The sequence below is a fragment of the Ctenopharyngodon idella genome, chromosome 24 (assembly GCF_019924925.1).
Source record: "Ctenopharyngodon idella isolate HZGC_01 chromosome 24, HZGC01, whole genome shotgun sequence".
Lineage (NCBI taxonomy): Eukaryota > Metazoa > Chordata > Actinopteri > Cypriniformes > Xenocyprididae > Ctenopharyngodon > Ctenopharyngodon idella.
In genome coordinates, this window is record NC_067243.1 from 6,271,653 (window position 1) to 6,292,096 (window position 20,444).

At 37.1% G+C, this 20,444-nt stretch overlaps 1 protein-coding gene across 2 annotated transcripts; it reads right to left on the reverse strand.

Moving 5' to 3' along the window:
- Nucleotides 1-2,405: 2,405 nt before the first annotated feature.
- On the reverse strand, nt 2,406-19,786 carry hps5 (HPS5 biogenesis of lysosomal organelles complex 2 subunit 2). 2 transcript variants are annotated; one of them, XM_051884135.1, is made up of 24 exons: nt 19,618-19,766; nt 18,808-18,893; nt 18,374-18,489; nt 17,195-17,305; nt 15,779-15,843; nt 15,497-15,689; nt 14,681-14,811; nt 13,773-14,003; nt 13,581-13,652; nt 13,338-13,426; nt 10,616-10,794; nt 10,313-10,471; nt 10,081-10,237; nt 8,089-8,200; nt 7,540-7,686; nt 7,390-7,458; nt 5,388-5,956; nt 5,155-5,275; nt 4,888-5,037; nt 4,638-4,757; nt 4,151-4,264; nt 3,964-4,070; nt 3,466-3,814; nt 2,406-3,298 (listed from the first exon to the last, which is right to left on the reverse strand). In XM_051884135.1, exons 3-24 carry the CDS (start codon nt 18,476-18,478, stop codon nt 3,238-3,240), a joined length of 3,411 nt encoding a protein of 1,136 aa, XP_051740095.1. In that variant the 5' UTR covers nt 18,479-18,489; nt 18,808-18,893; nt 19,618-19,766; the 3' UTR covers nt 2,406-3,237. The 2 variants fall into 2 exon arrangements, with proteins under 2 accessions (XP_051740095.1, XP_051740094.1); XM_051884134.1 differs by lacking the exon at nt 18,808-18,893 and having other exon boundaries at nt 19,618-19,786.
- Nucleotides 19,787-20,444: the final 658 nt, after the last annotated feature.

Sequence of the window (20,444 nt, forward strand, 5' to 3'; positions counted from 1 at the left end):
TATATAATTATTACAAACATACAACTATTATACAAAATAATATATATATTAAAATTAATAAAAAAAACGACAAAACATTGTAAGAAAATTTATATATTATATATATATATATATATATATGTAGCACAAATATGCAACTATTGTACAAAATAATATTAATTTAAATATTAAAATAATATATTAGTGTACTCTTTAGTTGTACTTACCAAGCATGTCGTATCCATCTGTACGGTCTTGTATTCTCACTTTTGGTCGTATAAAATATGTAACATTTTGTTCTTGCTTCAAAACAAAACTATGAGTGGGCTTGTGTACAGAAGAGTAATAGTAATGTACAAAAATTCAGTAAATAACTAACAATGAATGCAGAAAAATAACGTTTGTTATAAACATGAAAAACAATTGTCTAAAAAGCCAGAGTATTTCTACATCACCATCTGAACAGTTTGATGATGTGTGACTGTTCAAATCAGTGTAATTACGTGTATCAGGAGGTTTGTGTTGGGCGTATGTGAGGGGACTGACTTTTATACGCTGGCTTCAGTCTACAGGTATGTGCAGAATTCTGTTATCTGTGTGACTGGTGACAACAATTCAACATCAAACGATCCCGAACACACACAAAGCGAATGTCCTGCCCTAATAACCTCTTGATCCAAACACATCATCCTCTATCTAATGGGGTTATCGACCCAATCACTCCTCAAGCAAGTCATATAGAGCCACAGCGGACTGTTTCGCCTTCTGAACATAACGTGAGCAGTGCTAAAGGCGTTGCTATGTGGTTTCTACACTCTTAAAAAAGGGGGTTTTCGCAGTGATGCCCCAGAAGAACCATTTTTGGTTTCCCAAAGAAGCTTTCAGTGAACATTCTAAAAAGAACCTTAGTGTGCAGAGCATTTTAAAAATCTAAAGAACCTTTTGTGGAATGTAAAGATTCCATGGATGTTAAAGGTTCTTCATGGAACCATCAATGCCAATAAAGAACCTTTATTTTTAAGAGTGCAAAGTGTTCTAGGTGGTTTCTAGGGTGTTTTGAGTAATATTTTTGAGATATTTTGGTAATATTTGGAGATATCTCGGTAATAGTTGGAGATATTTTGGTATATCCATGGAACCATATATTCCAATAAAGAACATTTTTTTTAAAAGTACAAAGTGTTCTAGGTGGTTTCTAGGGTGTTTTGAGTAATATTTTGGAGAAATTTTGGAGATATCTTGGTAATATTTGGAGATATTTTGGTAATATTTGGAGATATTTTGGTAATATTTGGAGATATTTTGGTATGTCCATGGAACCATATATTCCAATAAAAAAACCTTTATTTTTAAGAGTGCAAAGTGTTCTAGGTGGTTTCTAGGCTGTTTTGAGTGTAATATTTTGGAGATATTTTGGTCATATTTTGGTGATATCTTGCTATATTCATGGAACCATATATTCCAATAAAGAACCTTTATTTTTAAGAGTGTAAAGTGTTCTAGGTGGTTTCTAGGGTGTTTTGAGTGTAATATTTTAGAGATATCTTGGTAATATTTGGAAATATTTTGGTATGTCCAAGGAACCTTATATTCCAATAAAGAATCCTTTATTTTTAAGAGTGTAAGGTGTTCTAGGTGGTTTCTATTGTGTTTTGGGCGTAATATTTTGGTGATATTTTGGTATATTCATGGATCCGTATGTTCCAATAAAGAATCTTTATTTTTAAGGATGTAAGGTGTTCTAGGTGGTTTCTAGGGTGTTTTGGGTATAATATTCTAGAGATATGGTTTGTCTCTTCTTGTAAGTTTGTGAGATACTTTTTGCCAGTTTTATGGTTCAGCAAATGAAAATGATGTATCTGATCACTTAGTAAAGTAACAGCACAGCTCTCCTAATTCATGTCTGAAGCACAAATGCTGCAGGATGTTTAATACTTTTGGTAATGGGTTTGTTGCCAATATTTCCCGTAATGCCCCTTCTTTCTGCCCCATGACACTTCTGCTGGCACGGGTACGATCAGATAGAAGACACACCTGGAAAAGAGGTCAGTGGAGCAACAGAGAAAAACAGACAGTTCTGAAAGCCTGATAAGAGAAATTGGAAAGTGAGGAGAACAGAGTCAGGGATTTCAGATTGATGACATTAAAAGGCTGCTGTTCTCGCCGAACACGAGTTTGACGCAGCACTCGGGACAACTTTACATGTCTGATTGGACCACGTGTGTCACCTACAGAGGAAACCAGTGCCAAGCTGCTGTTTTTGTAAGGCAGCATGTCCATTTACAATCCAAATCTAGTGTCACTGTGAAAAAAATTCAACTTTAAATTTATTGCTAGTAGTCTCTCCATGCATTCAAATTATATTCATTTGCATGAAGAGTGAAAGAGATACTGAAACTGCATTTAAAGGAACACTTTCTACACAATTATAAATTAACATGACACTCGTATTTATTGTGCTTTTCTTTAAGAGCAGCCTGTTAAACCAGCTAAGCCACGTGGCATTACAAAAACTTTTACTTCATACATTAACATTTATTTTATAATTATCTGTTAATAGAACACAGCTTTGTTAGTTTTTCTTTGTTTGATAAGGCCCATGTTTGTTCTCAAATACGTGCAGATGAAAATTACAAAATTACATTAAGTACCTTAAGACAATTAAATAGATAAATATAATTTAAGATACATTTATTTTCCATATTATATATATATATATATATATATATATATATATATATACACACATACATATACACACACACATATATATTATATACATATATATATATATATATATATATATGGAAAATATTTATGTAGATCGTATATAGAATCCAGAAGCATCCTTACATAAATGGTTGCATTCAATTCAATAGAATAATTTATGTACAACTGGATTATTGAATGATATTTCATTAAAAAGGCCCATTGTTAATACTGTGTCAACACCTTATTAAATAGCTAAATAGGAAAAAGGAGACGAAATACTGTTTAGACCAAGTCATGTGACACCCACCCAGCACACTTCCACCATTTACGGCACAATACAGTCATAGTGCTGGTGCGAAAAAGCTACGAACCAGAATCTGTGTTAGACTGTGACTGGAATGCAAGTCAAAAGATCCAGTGACCTGAGATCATCTGATATAGAAACAGCCATACAGAGCTGATCCCAGAGTAGTTACTACAGAGAGCACAGTGCGTCCATACTGAGAGCAGCGCAGGGTTCTGGAGAGATCAGGTGGACACGGGGTCTTAAGCGTGCTGAGACCACAGAAACCGGTCACAGCGCTCCAACATGGTCTGAATCAGTGCTCTAAAAGGACAGCGAGAGAAAATGCATGAGAACAAAAATGGCTAAATGTTCAGCATACTGTGAAGTACATACTATACTCGGCCTACTGTTTTCAAATGACATTGGAATACTAGCATACTGCTTACTCAAAACTATATACTGTACACTACTGTTTTACATGCTCTCACCTTTGCCGCTTCTCAGCCATACGAAGCAGATCACAGACCAGCGTGGAGCGTGAACTGAGATCCACCTGTATCCCGTGCTCCTGGAGGGCCGTCAGGGCCTGATCTGGCCCGAAGACTCTCATTAGACGCAGGATGATGTTCTCTGGGCTGACCCGAATGCTCCAGTCATTCGAACTATTTGATAGGTCAGAGGAACCGTCACTCGTGCCATTACTGTTAGTGTCATCTGAACAGGATCCATTGGTGCTGCTGGGCAGAGTTGAAGTGGGCGTCGCTTCATCGACTGAACTGATTTGCTGTGCGAGCTGGAAAAGCAAAACCCACTCATCAAGAGACTGAGGAACAATACCTGTGGAAAGAGAAAAAGAGATATTTTAGATATGGAATAAATTCATGGGTTATTTATGTGTCAGACAGACGCTCTCTTCCTGTCTAGGCGGTTATTAGTTATATTGACAGTCTCTCTATGTCTGTTTTGAGTATCTGTGATTGTTTTACCATCATCCTCCTCTAGTAGTGTCATGTCGTCCAGTCTGCAGATGGCGCTGAAAGCCTCTGCCCGCCGCTGCAGCTCTCTGCACAGGTACAGGTAACCCATCCAATACCTGAGAGACAAATAACACAGTCACAGTTTATACAACTAGCCATTCTGATTGAATTCTATCCATTCTAATTCTACACTCACCCATGAGTTCTACACATCTCCAGCATCTTCTGTTTGGAGGTCAGATCAGCAGGCAGCCGGATCAGCAGAGACAGCAGACGCCCATAACCCCAGCTGAAGAAATGAGAGTGCCACCTACAGCACAGGAGACATTATAATGAGCAAAATAGAAAAATTTAAAATAATTGATTTAAAGAAGAAAACAGGTTAACATATATTATATTATATATATATATATATATTAAAGTATGTATACAATGATTTATTTAAATGTATACAATATATAAAACCAAATATATATGGGATAATATATACATACTTTAATATGCATATCCTGTATATTAAAGTATGTATGCAATGCAATATATTTAAATATGTAGAGCATATTTTCTACAACAAACAAATACAATAAATACATTTTTCTAAAATAAATACATTTTACAGACACGAATGATTCCTCAAATTTGCTTTTTTAAGAATATAGTTGCGTAAAAATTGTTTAGTGTACCTGGGCTGTCCGTCAGGAGTGAGTGTGTCATCCCTTTGTGGAGCATCATGGGATAACGCCAGTTCCAGCCAATCCTGTCGCAGAGCTTCTGGCTGGAGAAGAGAGCCCAAGAAAGACAACCTGGTAGATAACAAAATAACTTAATAGGTTATTTTATAGGTTCATAAACAAGAATACAATATCACAGTGTAAACATTACATTAACCATCATGATTATCACACATTGTAAAACACTGGAATGCTGCCGTACCGCTGCTGCTCGGCTCTTGACTGGACCAGATTGTCCAGATAAGGCAGGAAGTGGCTGGGTAAAGCCATAGCCATAATGTCAGAGGGGAGGATTGTGGGATAGAACTGCGGGTAGGCACGAACGGCCACCTCCCCATGCTTCTCATAGAGTCTGTAGAGAGAAAGCAAACATTACATTCAGTATAAATGATATATGCACACCTCTGCAGGTGACCATATTGATATAATATATAGATAGCATGTGTTGCTCTGAGCGATGTCAACTCACCTGTACAGGTGTGAGAGGAGCAGAGGTGCGTTCCAGGGCTGAAGTTCTCTCAGACTGCGCAGAGACTTCAGCAGGTCGCCCTTCTGAATCACTTCCACCACTTTACTGGCCTGAGTGAACTCTACCACCCGCCAGAGAATGTTAATAGAATTAATATTAAGGCATGACATCCCAGATGAAAAACTAATGACTGAAAAACAGAATTGCTATAAAAAAAAGCATGTTTAACTTACCCAGCATGCCAGCGATGTACGCCTTCAGCACCTCGCGGTGCTCTCTGTACCTCAGCATACACATCTTCCTCACTCTCTCCTGGTCCAACAGGAAGAAGTACCTCCTCAGGAACACACACACACTTTCAACCCCTCCTCTACCAGGACAGCCCATCTCCAGATAAAGACAGGCCAGCTGTGAGAGGTCAGCCTGGAGGTCAGGGGGCAAGGGTTTGGGGGAAAACAGCTGTATTAATTCGACATGGTTAGCAAGAGGCGGGAACGGCGCTCTGACTGGGGCGGTGGAACAAGGGATGCTCTCTCCAAGGTCCTCTTCTTCAGTGAGGGTTGCAGATTCATCCAGGTTAGTAGGGGGTGCTGTTAAGATCTCTGGCTGAACCATGACGCAACAGGACATTGATGAAACAAGCTCTTCCTCCTCCAGGGTCTTCTCCTCTAGATTTGTTATATCTTGAGGTACGGCGAGATCCTCCGGACCCAGAACCCTCTCCAGAACCGGAGCCCAGTCTTGGAGCACATCGCTGAGACAGACAGGGTCCAGTAAAACCATGGGGTCCTGGATCTGAGAGCTACAACAGAACACATATCAACTCTAACAGCAGTTCTGTGTGCAGTAACAGCAAAACTTACAAAATGTTTATTGTAATTATTACAGATGCAATTTATGACTTCATATTAACAGAGAGACTAAATTTTATATATATATATATAAAAAGGCTTTTTTTCTGATTTTTTCTGTTTTTTTTAATACTGCGTACAAATTTCCTGTATTTTCTGGTTATATTCTAATAAAGAGACTGAGAAATAGCTATATATGGTCATTATACCATTGATAAAACAACATCTAATGGTGGCCTAAGACTTTTGCACAGTACTGTGTATAAATTTGAACAAAAAAATTCTTGTCACACTGCAGGTCTATTAAAAATGAACAGCAAAAGGCTAAAAAACACTTGAAATAATGGTGCATATAAATACATTATTTCCCTTATGCATTAATGGGCCAGATTTACTAACAGCTTGCGCCAGCGCAAACCCTGTTTTGGTGTTAAAAAACTACTGTCAGGATTTACTAAAGACACAAAAATTAGCACTATAAAGACACGGACACGGTTATTTTTGTGGCTGACCTTATGGCATATGCATTTGTAGGAGTTTCCCCCATTCGGACGCAAAATGTATGGGAGGAGAGTATTTAAATTAATCATTCAAGGTGATTTAATAAGGTTTGCGCTAGTCAATTTACTGGTTTTTGTACCATTATTTACAGACACTAAGCTTGTTTCCACCACTTAATAAAAATGTAAAAAGGTAAATGCAACTTTTTATCTCACAATTCTGACTTTGTTTCTCAGAAATGTTAGATATAAACTCGCAATTGCGAGAAATAAAAGACTTTTTTCTCAGAATTGAGATATAAACAAGCTATGGTGAGTTATAAAGTCCAATTCTGAGGAAAAAAAGACCGACTTTTTGTGAGTTTTTGTGAGTTATTCTGAATTTATAACTCGCAATTGCGTGTTCTGATGAATTCTGAGGAAAAACTTCTGACTTCATAACACATAATTCTGACTTTATATCTCGCAATTCTGACTATATAACTCGCAATTGCGTCTTATGTATTGTTTTTTCTGTGATCAAAGCTGAATTTTCAGCATCATTACTCCAGTCTTCAGTGTCACACGATCCTTCAGAAATCATTCTAATATGATGATTTGCTGCTCAAGAAACATTTCTGATTATTATCAGTGTTGAAAACAGTTGTGCTGCTTCATATTTTTCAGGAAACCGTGATACATTTTTTCAGGATTCTAATGAATAGAAAGTTCAAAAGAACAGCGTTTATTTGAAATAGAAATCTTTTTTAACAATATAATTCATCACTGCTGATCTTGCATAACTCCATCTCTCATTAATGTATAATATGTAAACATTCATTAGCTTATAGTTTAAGTAGGATAAACATCTTCCTGCCTGTATGCAGCAGTCGGAAGCAACTCACATGGCTTTCTTTGTGGCGGCCCTCAACTCCTGCAGCTCAGACTCCGAGCTGGACTGCTCAGCGGTCATTCTTATAGAGAGAGACAATCAAAAACCACAAATTAAACAACATAAATATATAAAACCACCAATAGCAGCACTCATGACTCACTCATGCTCGCCTTCCTCTGGAAGAGGGCTCGCTGTGGCCGTGACCTCCCCTTGAACGCCCTCCCTGAGGTCAGGCCGAGGCCATAGGTCTGCGTTCATCTGAAGCGTGTTGATCTTCTCGGTCGTCTTTTTCACAAAGCTAGAGACACTGACATACACACATTTACAATTACAAAACGCTACGATCATAACCAAGATCAGTGATGACAGTCCAAAACATAAGCAGTTGGATTTCAAATAAACAACAAATGCACACAGAAAAAAAAAAACAAAGAGAAAGAGAAATAATTGTAACCTTGCCAATCATGAGCATCAGCGTAAAATGAGACAATGTCTCAAAGACATATGTGACAGCACGACAAAACAGGAAGTTACAGTTTTAAAAATAACCTGGGTATCAGCAGCTGCATTTTAATGAGCATTAGAGCTTCCTTATGATTCAGCCAATCAGAGCAAAGCAGACTATGTCTTGTGTGAAATTTAAGAGGAAATGAAATTACAATGAAAAAAGGGGGATTTTATGTGGTCAGATGTCTAAATGTGTTTGTACCTGTCTCGAACAGCCTGCAGGGCGACTCGTGGAGGTTTTGAGCGGAAAGACAGAGGCAGAAACTGCAAGCCGAGGTCTGACCTGTCGCCCTCTCCACGCACAGACTGAGAGTCTTCAGGATAGCAAAAGGAGGAGTTGAAATGATAGAGAGATAAATGAAGAAAGAGAGAATAAAGTCAGAAGATGTGGAAAAAACTAAGTAAAAGCACAGAATAAAGCAGATAATAACTGATTCATCACATGATGAAGCATAATGATCAGATAAAAAGAAGAATCTAACATGTTCAAAACACCAGATAAATGATTAAACTGCTGCTCGCTGATGTTTTTAGTGTTTTTTATTGCAAAATATTTTACATACAACACACTGACATACAATTACTACTATAAAACCATTTAAAAATTCACAATATTCAAAGGGATGAACAGTATTTTTTGTCATAAGTGTAAACTGCAATATTTGTCCGTGGCTTGGTTTTTATTTTGGTCGATAGCTCTGCATGCAGTTAAATCAAAATTGTTATTAAAGATCACACAAGTTCTGACTGGCTATGAGTTTGTTGCATCATGTAGATTTTTAGCATTCAGCGAGGATGTGAAAATTGAAATTAAACACATGTTCCTGGTGTTATTCTCCATGATTCATCCATGCATGTTACTCCAAATGGAAAATCAGAGTATGCTCTGGCTCTAAAATGGCTTTTCATTTTTGGCTGATGTCCCAAATCTTTTTATTTTATTTTCAGTAAATAAAATTAAGTTCCACTTTACATTTTTATTTCTTGTTGAATATCCTTGTTCACTCTGAAAAATGTCAAATGACAAAAAATTAGGGATGCACCGATATGAAAATTTTGGCCGATACCGATAACCGATAATTCTTCATATATGAAGGCCAATAACCGATATATTGGCCGATAAATCTTGATCCAAATTTTTTATATAATTTTTGAGAGCCTGATTACAAAAACAAAAGTTTCATCATTAAAAGCCATGTCACAAGCACACAATTATAATGTTCTCATTATAATTTTATGAGCCTATATGACAGATTTGTGCTGCACGTTGCACTTTTTGAAGTTATTTCACTCTGAAAAATGTCAAATGACAAAAAATTAGGGATGCACCGATATGAACATTTTGTCCGATACCGATAATCATAAAATTAAGTCCCACTTTACATTTTTATTTTTTGTTGAATATCCTTATTCACTCTGAAATATGTCAAATAACAAAAAATTAGGGATGCACCGATATGAACATTTTGGCCGATACCGATAACCATAAAATTAAGTCCCAGTTTACATTTTTATTTCTTGTTGAATAATCTTATTCACTCTGAAAAAAATCAGGGACGCACCGATATGAACATTTTGGCTGATACCGATAATTCTTTATATATGAAGGCTGATTTATTGTTCGATAAATCTAAATCCAAATTTTTATATAATTTTTGAGAGCCTGATTACAAAAACAAAAGTCTCACCAGTAAAAGGCATGTCCAAGGCACACAATTATAATGTTCTCATTATAATTTTATGTAGCCTATATGACAGATTTGTGCTGCACATGTTGCACTTAACTGTATTTTTCTTTTTGAAGTGATTTCAATCATATTTCAAGCAATTCAAAACCATCATGGTTGAAAGTGCACATCTGAAGTGTCTCAGCTGAAGGAAATAATCCATTATTTATCGGCTTTGATATATCGGCCAAATTTTCTTATTGGGCCGATAACAATAATATTTAAAATGAACATATATCGGCCGATACCGATATGGTGGCCGATATTTCGTGCATCCCTACTAAAATTGGGTTGTTTTAAGATGTTACAGTTTCTTTATAGTTATACATGCTAAATAGTTATGTGTTGAAGAAAGTCCCTTTCTGGTCATAAGTGAAATGTGAGTATCAGGACAAGGAATTCCCACTGAGAGAGCCGAACTCTACTACTTCCCTTTTAGGTTTGAAATCGATCTCTCTCTGTCTCACCATTGTCCACCTGCTCTTCCTCAGTAAAACTGAACTCCTTGAGCCGCTCCTCCTCAAGCATCGATTGGTTGGTGAGGGAGCTGGTGTCATCATCTGATTGGCTGCCTCTTCGGCTGATGACGCGGTAGATGCCGCAGTCCAGAACGTTAAAGCTCTCCTGCGCACAACAGGAAGAGGCATTTAGCATTTTGAAAATGTGTCTATACATATGTCTGTATGTTTTTGCACTCACGTGTGAGGAAATGCTGCTCCTGCGGCTGCTGCAGGCGGAGTCCAGAGGCTCCAGTTTGCTGATCACTTCCTCCAGCTGACCAATCAGCTGCTGCTGGGAGGCTGAGTTTAGCTGAGACTTGAGCTGCTCCAGTCGATCAATGGGGAGGGACTTCCTGGCCTGAGGAGGAAATGCAAAAGAGGAATGGAGCACTAGCGAATATTTAACGCACACTGAATAGTCTATACTACCTCTTTCTTAAAATAGCATGTAAAACAGTATGTAGTATAAATGTGTGCTAAATGTGTTCTTGTTTGTGCGTACCCTGGATGTAATAATGGTGTGCTGAAACATGCAGCAGACGGTGGCGGCGAGCGTCCAGTTCTCCCTCTTCATCAGACGCTCAACACAGCGCTCAGGTGACACCAGCAACAGGTGAGACAAACGTCCGTCACCATGGAGACAAAACAGCTCATTACGGAAAACTGAAATTTCCACCACATCTATAGAGGGAGGAAGATAGATATGGATCCAAGTGCTGTAAAATTATCAAAATGGTCATACAATATGTTTTTTTTTTTTTAAATATGTCAAATTAATTATTTTTTTTATTTTTATAAATAAAAATATTAAAAAAATATATATAAAAAAAATAATATATATATAAAAAATAAAACTGTGAAAATAACAAAAAATAAATTACATTTTTAGAAATATATTGTTACAATTTTTAAATATATATTTATTTGGTTGATTTTATATTATTAATATTTACTTATTGACATCATTATATAACTATGTTAATTTTATAATAAGTGTTAAATTTATAATAAATATATTTAGGAAGACAGATAAAGATCCATGAGTTGTAATAACATAAAAGAGGTCATCCAATATATTTTTTAAAAATATGTAAAATTATTTTTTTTTTTTTGAGTGTATATATATATATATAGTATAAATATATATATAGTAAAAATATAATTATATATATATATATATATATATGAAAAACTAAAATAACAAAAAATAAATGACATTTAAAAAAAAAAATATATATATATATATATATTTTTTTTTTTAAATTTCATTTATTTTTTGTTATTTTAGTTATATATATATATATATATTTTTTTTTTTTTTAAATTTCATTTATTTTTTGTTATTTTATATATATATATATATATATATAAGAGGTAATTCAATATATTTTTTAAAAATATGTTACACACAGACACACACACACACATAAAAAATATAAAAAATAAAATTGTAAAAATAACAAAAAACAAAAATTACGTTTTTAAAAAAATTATTAAAAACATAAAAATATATATAACATAAGAGGTCATTTAATATACAGGTGCTGGTCATATAATTAGAATATCATCAAAAAGTTGATTTATTTCACTAATTCCATTCAAAAAGTGAAACTTGTATATTATATTCATTCATTACACACAGACTGATATATTTCAAATGTTTATTTCTTTTAATTTTGATGATTATAACTGACAACTAAGGAAAATCCCAAATTCAGTATCTCAGAAAATTAGAATATTGTGAAAAGGTTCAATATTGAAGACACCTGGTGCCACACTCTAATCAGCTCATTAACTCAAAACACCTGCAAAGGCCTTTAAATGGTCTCTCAGTCTAGTTCTGTAGGCTACACAATCATGGGGAAGACTGCTGACTTGACAGTTGTCCAAAAGACGACCATTGTCACCTTGCACAAGGAGGGCAAGACACAAAAGGTCATTGCAAAAGAGGCTGGCTGTTCACAGAGCTCTGTGTCCAAGCACATTAATAGAGAGGCGAAGGGAAGGAAAAGATGTGGTAGAAAAAAAGTGTACAAGCAATAGGGATAACCGCACCCTGGAGAGGATTGTGAAACAAAACCCATTCAAAAATGTGGGGGAGATTCACAAAGAGTGGACTGCAGCTGGAGTCAGTGCTTCAAGAACCACTACGCACAGACGTATGCAAGACATGGGTTTCAGCTGTCGGATTCCTTGTGTCAAGCCCCTCTTGAACAACAGACAGCGTCAGAAGCATCTCGCCTGGGCTAAAGACAAAAAGGAATGGACTGCTGCTGAGTGGTCCAAAGTTATGTTCTCTGATGAAAGTAAATTTTGCATTTCCTTTGGAAATCAGGGTCCCAGAGTCTGGAGGAAGAGAGGAGAGGCACACAATCGACGTTGCTTGAGGCCCAGTGTGAAGTTTCCACAGTCAGTGATGGTTTGGGGTGCCATGTCATCTGCTGGTGTTGGTCCACTGTGTTTTCTGAGGTCCAAGGTCAACGCAGCCGTATACCAGGAAGTTTTAGAGCACTTCATGCTTCCTGCTGCTGACCAACTTTATGGAGATGTAGATTTCATTTTCCAACAGGACTTAGCACCTGCACAGAGTGCCAAAGCTACCAGTACCTGGTTTAAGGACCATGGTATCCCTGTTCTTAATTGGCCAGCAAACTCGCCTGACCTCAACCTCATAGAAAATCTATGGGGTATTGTGAAGAGGAAGATGCAATATGCCAGACCCAACAATGCAGAAGATCTGAAGGAGCAACCTGGGCTCTTATAACACCTGAGCAGTGCCACAGACTGATCGACTCCATGCCACGCCGCATTGCTGCAGTAATTTAGGCAAAAGGAGCCCCAACTAAGTATTGAGTGCTGTACATGCTCATACTTTTCATGTTCATACTTTTCAGTTGGCCAAGATTTCTAAAAATCCTTTCTTTGTATTGGTCTTAAGTAATATTCTAATTTTCTGAGATACTGAATTTGGGATTTTCCTTAGTTGTCAGTTATAATCATCAAAATTAAAAGAAATAAACATTTGAAATATATCAGTCTGTGTGTAATGAATGAATATAATATACAAGTTTCACTTTTTGAATGGAATTAGTGAAATAAATCAACTTTTTGATGATATTCTAATTATATGACCAGCACCTGTATATATATTTTTAAAATATGTGAATAAGTATATTTTGGAGTGAATATACTTTTGTGTATGTGTCACTTTCATGACCTCTCACCTTTGACCTCTGTCCACAGCAGAACCTGGCCACTGTGGGGGGTGAAGATGTAGATGGCCGAATCCGTCCAGGTGAGCAGATTTTGATCACTATAAAACACACCCAATTCTCAAGTCAAATATTAACGCCAAAACCCTTTCTAACCTGAGACGTTATCTTCATAGTCATAATACACACAGCAGATATGAAATACTTGTCTTTACTAAAGAAGTCATGTGTTATTATAATACAGGAACCGGTTACCCAAACTGAAGGAGTCTTGGGAAAGCCAGAGACTGTGGATTCGTCTGTGAGGGATTGAAATGTGGCTCATTCCTGAACACAAGACGTGTAAAAATACACAACAAAAATGTAAAGAGAGAAAAAGAATGGAGAGGGCCAAAATGACAAACCCTAATGATGTCACAAGTAAGTGTTAAACACACAAACACACACTTGTAAGAGACGAGGGGCAGCGGTGGGCAGGCCAGCGGCTGTTTGAACTGGTGTGTGCTCAGGACATCTCCACTGAAACTGGCCTCCCATATGCGGGAGCCGGGCCGGGCGCAGTACAGCAGCGGAGGAGGACCGCCTGTCTGACCCCGCTGACCTGCCGGACCCTGCTGGAGAAAACACGCCCCAAACTCTCCGTCTCGCTCTTTACTACCCACACGCCAGAACTTCTCCCTAAGAGAAAGAAAGACAGGAAGAGACTGAATTTATTTCTTAAAAGTATGGGTAAACTTGAGCTTTCTTCCAGGAACGAACACGTCACAATATTCCACATTTAAATAATTCCCGCCCAGAACATACGCAGAATAAAGGGGCCTGGTTGAGTTAGTTAGTAGTGTGTTGAAACTGGCAGTTATGGTAAGGGGCGGGACATTTCCCAAACACGCTTGAAATGCTTGACCAATCACAACACACTGGTCCAGCCGACCAATCAGAGCACATTGTGCTTTTCAGAAGGAGGGGCTTCATAGAGACAGGAACTAAACAGAGCTTTACTGACAGACTGGGAAGAGAGGTGCTGCAACAATGGAGAATATGAGGAAAATAATCAACATTCAAGCATGAAAACCCCAAAACAAATCAAGACTTTGAAAAAAAGGGCACAATAGGTCCTCTTTAATATGAAAAGTTTTCAGATGTACTGTGTTTTTTTACGTTTAATAAACATTTTAATCTAAGTTATGGTCTGAGGACATGGGGGGAAATGTGATATCAATGTTTGATCAAATAAAGAGGCCAATCCAAATGAAATGGTAAATTTGTGTATTCAAAGTAAACAAATTGTTTTTTAAACTAACTGCAGGTAAAGGGACATGTGTTGTCCCATGTTTCCTGCCAACACACACACACACCTCTCTGTGTCACACAGGTAGCAGCGGCTGAGAGACGAGACCACCAGGTGTCCGTCCGTGTACCCCAGCTGAACGACACGTGAATCCACTGTGGTGATGGTCTGAACTGGGAAGATCACAAACGCAGAGCCCTGTTTGGAAGCCACAAACAAACACAGACAGAAACACACAAGCATAGATTCAAAAACACTATTATTTCAATAAAATACACTACTGTTCAAAAGTTTGGGATCAGTATGAACATGTAAACAAGTTTTAGCCACGTTTCCACCGCAGGAACTTTCTCCGGGAAATAGGGATTTTGGGGTGTGTTTCGACCGCAGGAACCAGGGTCTAAATGAAGTTCCGGGTAAAAATTTCCCCCTCAGAAAGTCCCTGCTCACGAGGTAGTACTTTTTCAAAGTTCAGGAACTTTTGGGAGTGGGACTTGGGCGCTGAACATGCTGATTGGTAGAGTTCACGCAGCATTTTGATTAGTTGACTCTTCGCAGCATTTTATTTCAACCACCATTTTTAAAAGTCTGCTGCCGTGCGTGCAGTAAGAGTTGTTTGCTATTCGAATCAACAATGTAGTTTAAATAATATGACCGATGGACCGACGACGAGGTTCAGGCTTTTTTAAGCTTTTATGTGGAGGATGAAATGCAGCGGGAACTGGAAAGTCATGCGCAATCCTACATTACCGGACTAATTTGCCTCATCTTCACGGTATTTTAGACTGCAATGGAAACGCAGACAGCAACAGGTCTGGGGGGAAAAAGTTCCTGGGAAAAACTGTTCTGCGTAATTTCGGAAGAAACACGGCTTTTCTTATACCTTCCCGAGTTTAGACGACCCAGCCCGGACACAGGACACTTTTCCTCCGACATCTCCAGCAAACACTCGGTGGGCCACGGTGTCCCAGCACAGAGATGTTACAGTCTGTCCGCGATGCTCCCAGGACACAGAGACGCGTTCAGGTCGGCCACGCCGCTCCAAATGCAGCTCCCACACCACCACCATACCCTGACTAGGGTGTACACACACACAACAAAAGCGTCCAGATTGGCAACCACAACCAGGAGCACATATAAACGCAGATGGGGCAAACATGATTACCTTGTTGCAACAGCGATAAAGTCCTCATCATGGGGGCAGCATGAGACCTGCGTGACTGAGCCTTCCTAAATAAAGATAAAGAAGATACATGGGGGTGAACACTTTCATTTTCAATCAGAAAATTTTATGGCAGATATTATTAATATATACCTTTTAGAGGTGGTTGATTATGAATTCACTTTTTATAACTTTAGTTAGTGTGTAATGTTCCTGTTTGAGCATAAACAACATCTGCAAAGTTACGACGCTCAAAGTTCAATGCAAAGGGAGATATTTTCTTTTACAGCAATCGCTTTTTAAAAGACTACAACAAATGGCTGGTAGGGACTACAACGAGCTTCTTCCTGGGTTGGCGACATCACAAACCCTAAAATTAACAAACCCCGCCCCCGAGAACACACAACAAAGGGGGTGAGGCCATGTTGGGCTGCTTTAGAGAAGAGGAAGAGTTGTTGTAGTAGAGTGTTGTTGCCATGCCGTCATTTTACGCCGGACTGCTTCACAAACGAGGGTCAATTCAACACTGGATTTGCACAAAAGATTAACATGATGGCACATGCTAGTCGATGAGTTGAATCAACTCCACAGCAACTACATAAATTTATCCACTAACCATTCAGTAACGTCCTAAAAGTTGTAACTTCTTCCTGAGTCTCTCCATCAGTGTCGACTCCGGTTTGAACAATGTAAGGCTGAACACCGTTACTGACAATCCTCATTTTGGCTGCGTGAGATTCTCCAGCTTTGTTGTTGTTGAGCAACCGAAGCGCGAGCTGTTAAAGCTCCGCCCTCTTCTGGAAAGGGGGCCGGGAGCAGCAGCTCATTTGCATTTAAAGGGACACACACAAAAACGGCGTGTTTTTGCTCACACCCAAATAGGGGCAAATTTGACAAGCTATAATGAATGATCTGTGGGGTATTTTGAGCTGAAACTTCACAGACACATTCTGGAGACACCAGAGACTTATATTACATCTTGTGAAAGGGGCATAATAGGTCCCCTTTAAGAGAGAGCTTCTCTATGTGATGTATAAAAGCAATCAGCAGAACTATATTCTGTCCCTATTTTCACACTTCCTGCTTTCTTGCTACTTAGCAACCTTGAAAAACACTTTTCGTGGGTCGAAGCAGAGGATGATGTGCTCTGAGCCATGACGCAAGTGAAAGATGATACCAATATAGTCGACAATAAATCGTGCATCACTACTCCATATGACTGTGTGATCAATAACTACTTCAAAGTGCCAATAAAACACAGGAAGAAGCAAACACGTCATGAAATACTACTGCAAACTGCACACACACACACATGCAAATACATTCATATCTAATTGATAACACTGGACAATAGTATTTCAACACTGTTGAACACAAACTGTGTTAAAGGGGAACTGGTGAAATGGTTTGGTTGTTTACTTTGTGCGTGAGGATAAGTTTCTGCTTCCAGCCATCTCTCTGAATGAGGTGAAGCCCTCCGGCAGACGTGCCCAGAGCCAACCACTTCCTGGACACAGAGAGACATGTGCACTGCGGGACACACAGAGAGAGAAAGATATTAGGAGTGAATATCACAAAATGTCCAGGTCATATTTCGCACTGAATTTAGAAAGAAAGAAATGTAACATTATTGTTTGCTTAAAGAAAATGGCTATGAATATGTGTGTATATATATATATATATATATATATATATATATATATATATATATATATATATATATATATATATATATATATATATATATATATATATATATACACACACACACACACATGTATAAACGTAAATATTTCTTAAATAAATATATATATATATATATATATATATGCATTTGTACGTATATATGTATGTGTGTATTTATATTTTAAATATACACAGTACACACACATAATGTAAACACAAACTTTTATTTTAGACACGATTAAACGCGATTAATCATTTGACAATTTTTTTACCTCATAATTACGTCTTGATGTCATAATTTCATATTTTTATGTCATAATTGAGTTTTATCATCTTATAATTTCAATTTTTGTCATAATCATGATTTTTTATCTCAGTCTTGAGTTGACTTATGGTTTTGATTAATTTGAATAATTTTGACTTTTTGTCTTAGAATTATGACTTTTGATAATTCATAAATCCATATTTTGGAAAAATCCCCCCAAAAAATTATAATTATATATATATATATATATATTAGCTATTTTTCAGGATTCTTTGCTTCACTATCACATTTGATAAATTTAATTCATTTTTGCTGAACAAAAGTATTAATTTCTTTATTTAATTACATTTTAATTTAATTTAATACTGCAATGTCACAATGCAAACAAATTTAATTGTAATGTTCTTAATGAAAAATGTGTTTTCTTTTTTTTTCCTTTTGGTTTTGGGGTGACACATGACCCGAACATGTTTTGTTTGATTCATCTCTCTCTAGAACAGAATCTGAAAGACGTTTAATAAAGCTCCCTTAAAAGTAAACAACACAAACTGGAACTGAGGTCAGTTTGGATAACGGTTGCCATAAAATGTCACAATAAAATCTTTCACAATAGTTGTGGTAGTTCAGTAGGTAAGTATGAGGGTTACTTTGATACGTCCCGAGTCCAGTCGCAGGGCGGAAAGCAGGGGGTCCAGACAGTCAAACTCTGCTAGGACATGAGTGCAGGACTCCACAGGAACCACAGGAATCATCCTGCACCGGCCTGAGACGAAACAAAAACAATGGCTTTTTTAGTGGGAATCAGCATGTTCATCTAACTAGAATTTGGTGTATATCATAGATTCATTTTTTGGCATCGTAGGTGCTTTCCAAACAGCGACTTTGGCCAGATTATGCATTCATGGCATGTTTGAACAAGCAACCAATCACAAAAATATATGCAAACATTCAGCAAATTGTGACCAGGTACACAAACACTCAAACAGGTGATTCAAGCGCAGCACTTTTGATCATCATAAGCGCATTCTGAGTTTGATAATGCCCAAAAATGTGGCCTCAATAGGCAGCACAGTGAGCTTACTAGGTTTTGAGACACAGCCCTCCTCAGTGTCATATGATTCCAGAGAAATCCAATTGAAAAAGCATGACTACCAGGCATCTCTCCTCCTTTAGTGATTTTCCAAACAAACATAGTTCCATTTAAGGACAATATATTCAACAAACTATAATACTGTATAAACTAGGGCTATATAATATAAAGCAATGCCTAAACTAACCAAATATACGACAAAAAAAACCCCAACTTCTCATTAATACATAATCTATTTTGGGAACTTTTATTTGCTTTATTTGTTTTTCACACATCTAACAGTCAGCAGAAAAAAACAAAACGCTTACTATCTCAAAAGTATGCACACATTTTACCACTTCCGTTTCGTTTTAAACACATATTTACAAGAGTTAATTTTATAAAACACTTTATGTCGAAGTTTGAAGTTATTAATCAAAACTGACGCGTTAGCCGATTAGCATGACGGTCAATCACGAGATCTGAGTTTAAAACTCGCCAAAACTGCATAAAACATCGAATAAACCTATTTTTGTTTGAGTTTTTGATCTTAAAAAATAGTTTAATCAAGGTCAAAGTTGATCCTGGCATGGAAATTTAGGTACTTTCACAATCAACGCTTTAGTTTCAACTTCTCTTCACTCTTTCCTTAAATCCTTAGTTATATAATTTAAACGCTTAAGTCCATATAAAAATACATTTTAAACCGTTATTTATTTACGTTATTAATAAATAACAAACTTATTTGAGTCGGTAAATGTCACCTCAAGCATTTCAATAAAGTATTTAACACGAATCAACATGTATAAAATCGTTTTTTACCTCCTCCTGAGCTCCAGACGCATTTAAATCTGCGAAACCTCCAGAAATGTAGTAAAAACGAATCATTTAGTCCGTAAAGTGAAGCTCATGTGTGTGTGTTTGTGCCTCTGTAATTCCTGCAGTGTGTTTGACAGCTGACTGAAAACTGACCGGCGCTACTTCTCCATAGCGATCCACTCACTGTGACGCGCAGTGATTTACACTCGCGCGGGGAACTATTTCTGACGCCTTTGGACATTACTTACAATCAAATACTTGGGGAAGTTTACTTACTCAAAAAAAATAAATCAACCTTCTAATCATGCATAAAAAACATTCAAGTATTATTTAAACATATATCCTTTTCAAACAAACGATTCTCACAGACGCGTAGGTGTTCCAGCAGTATTTTGGGGTACATTGGTCCATTAAAAGCTCTGGTTGGTATTGATTGATATTTGAGACGCTCAGGAGAATAAAGCCTGTTCCATCAGCAAGCAAAAATAGCCAAAACTCGACCCTCAAACATCTTACGACCTTGTAGTTAATGTGTTTACGCGCCATATTCAGATGTAGATATATTAATTTTATTATATAATGATAGCCATCACCAAATGCAAGCACAGAATGACTAAACTGAACTGTATGGTTGATCTTGAGAAGTTAATATAACCTATATTGATTATGCATACAGTCTGAGACCAACACAAAGGAGTTAACATAGTCAATGACACAAATGGGTTTACATTTGATTAGTGACCTACTGTAGAAATGGTGCAGAATCTTATTAAATATTCATTTTTAATTGCTCAAAGTTGTTCAATTTGGTTTGAGCAAACATTATAAAC

Excerpts from the sequence above, each read along its gene's own strand:
- hps5 (XM_051884134.1), bottom strand. The coding sequence starts at position 18,478 with ATGATTCCTGTGGTTCCTGTGGAGTCCTGCACTCATGTCCTAGCAGAG. Across the intron at positions 14,004-14,680 it reads TACCTGTGTGACACAGAGAG|GGAGAAGTTCTGGCGTGTGG; the intron begins GTGTGTGTGTGT and ends TCTTTCTCTTAG. Across the intron at positions 4,758-4,887 it reads TCAAGAGCCGAGCAGCAGCG|GTTGTCTTTCTTGGGCTCTC; the intron begins GTACGGCAGCAT and ends GTTATCTACCAG.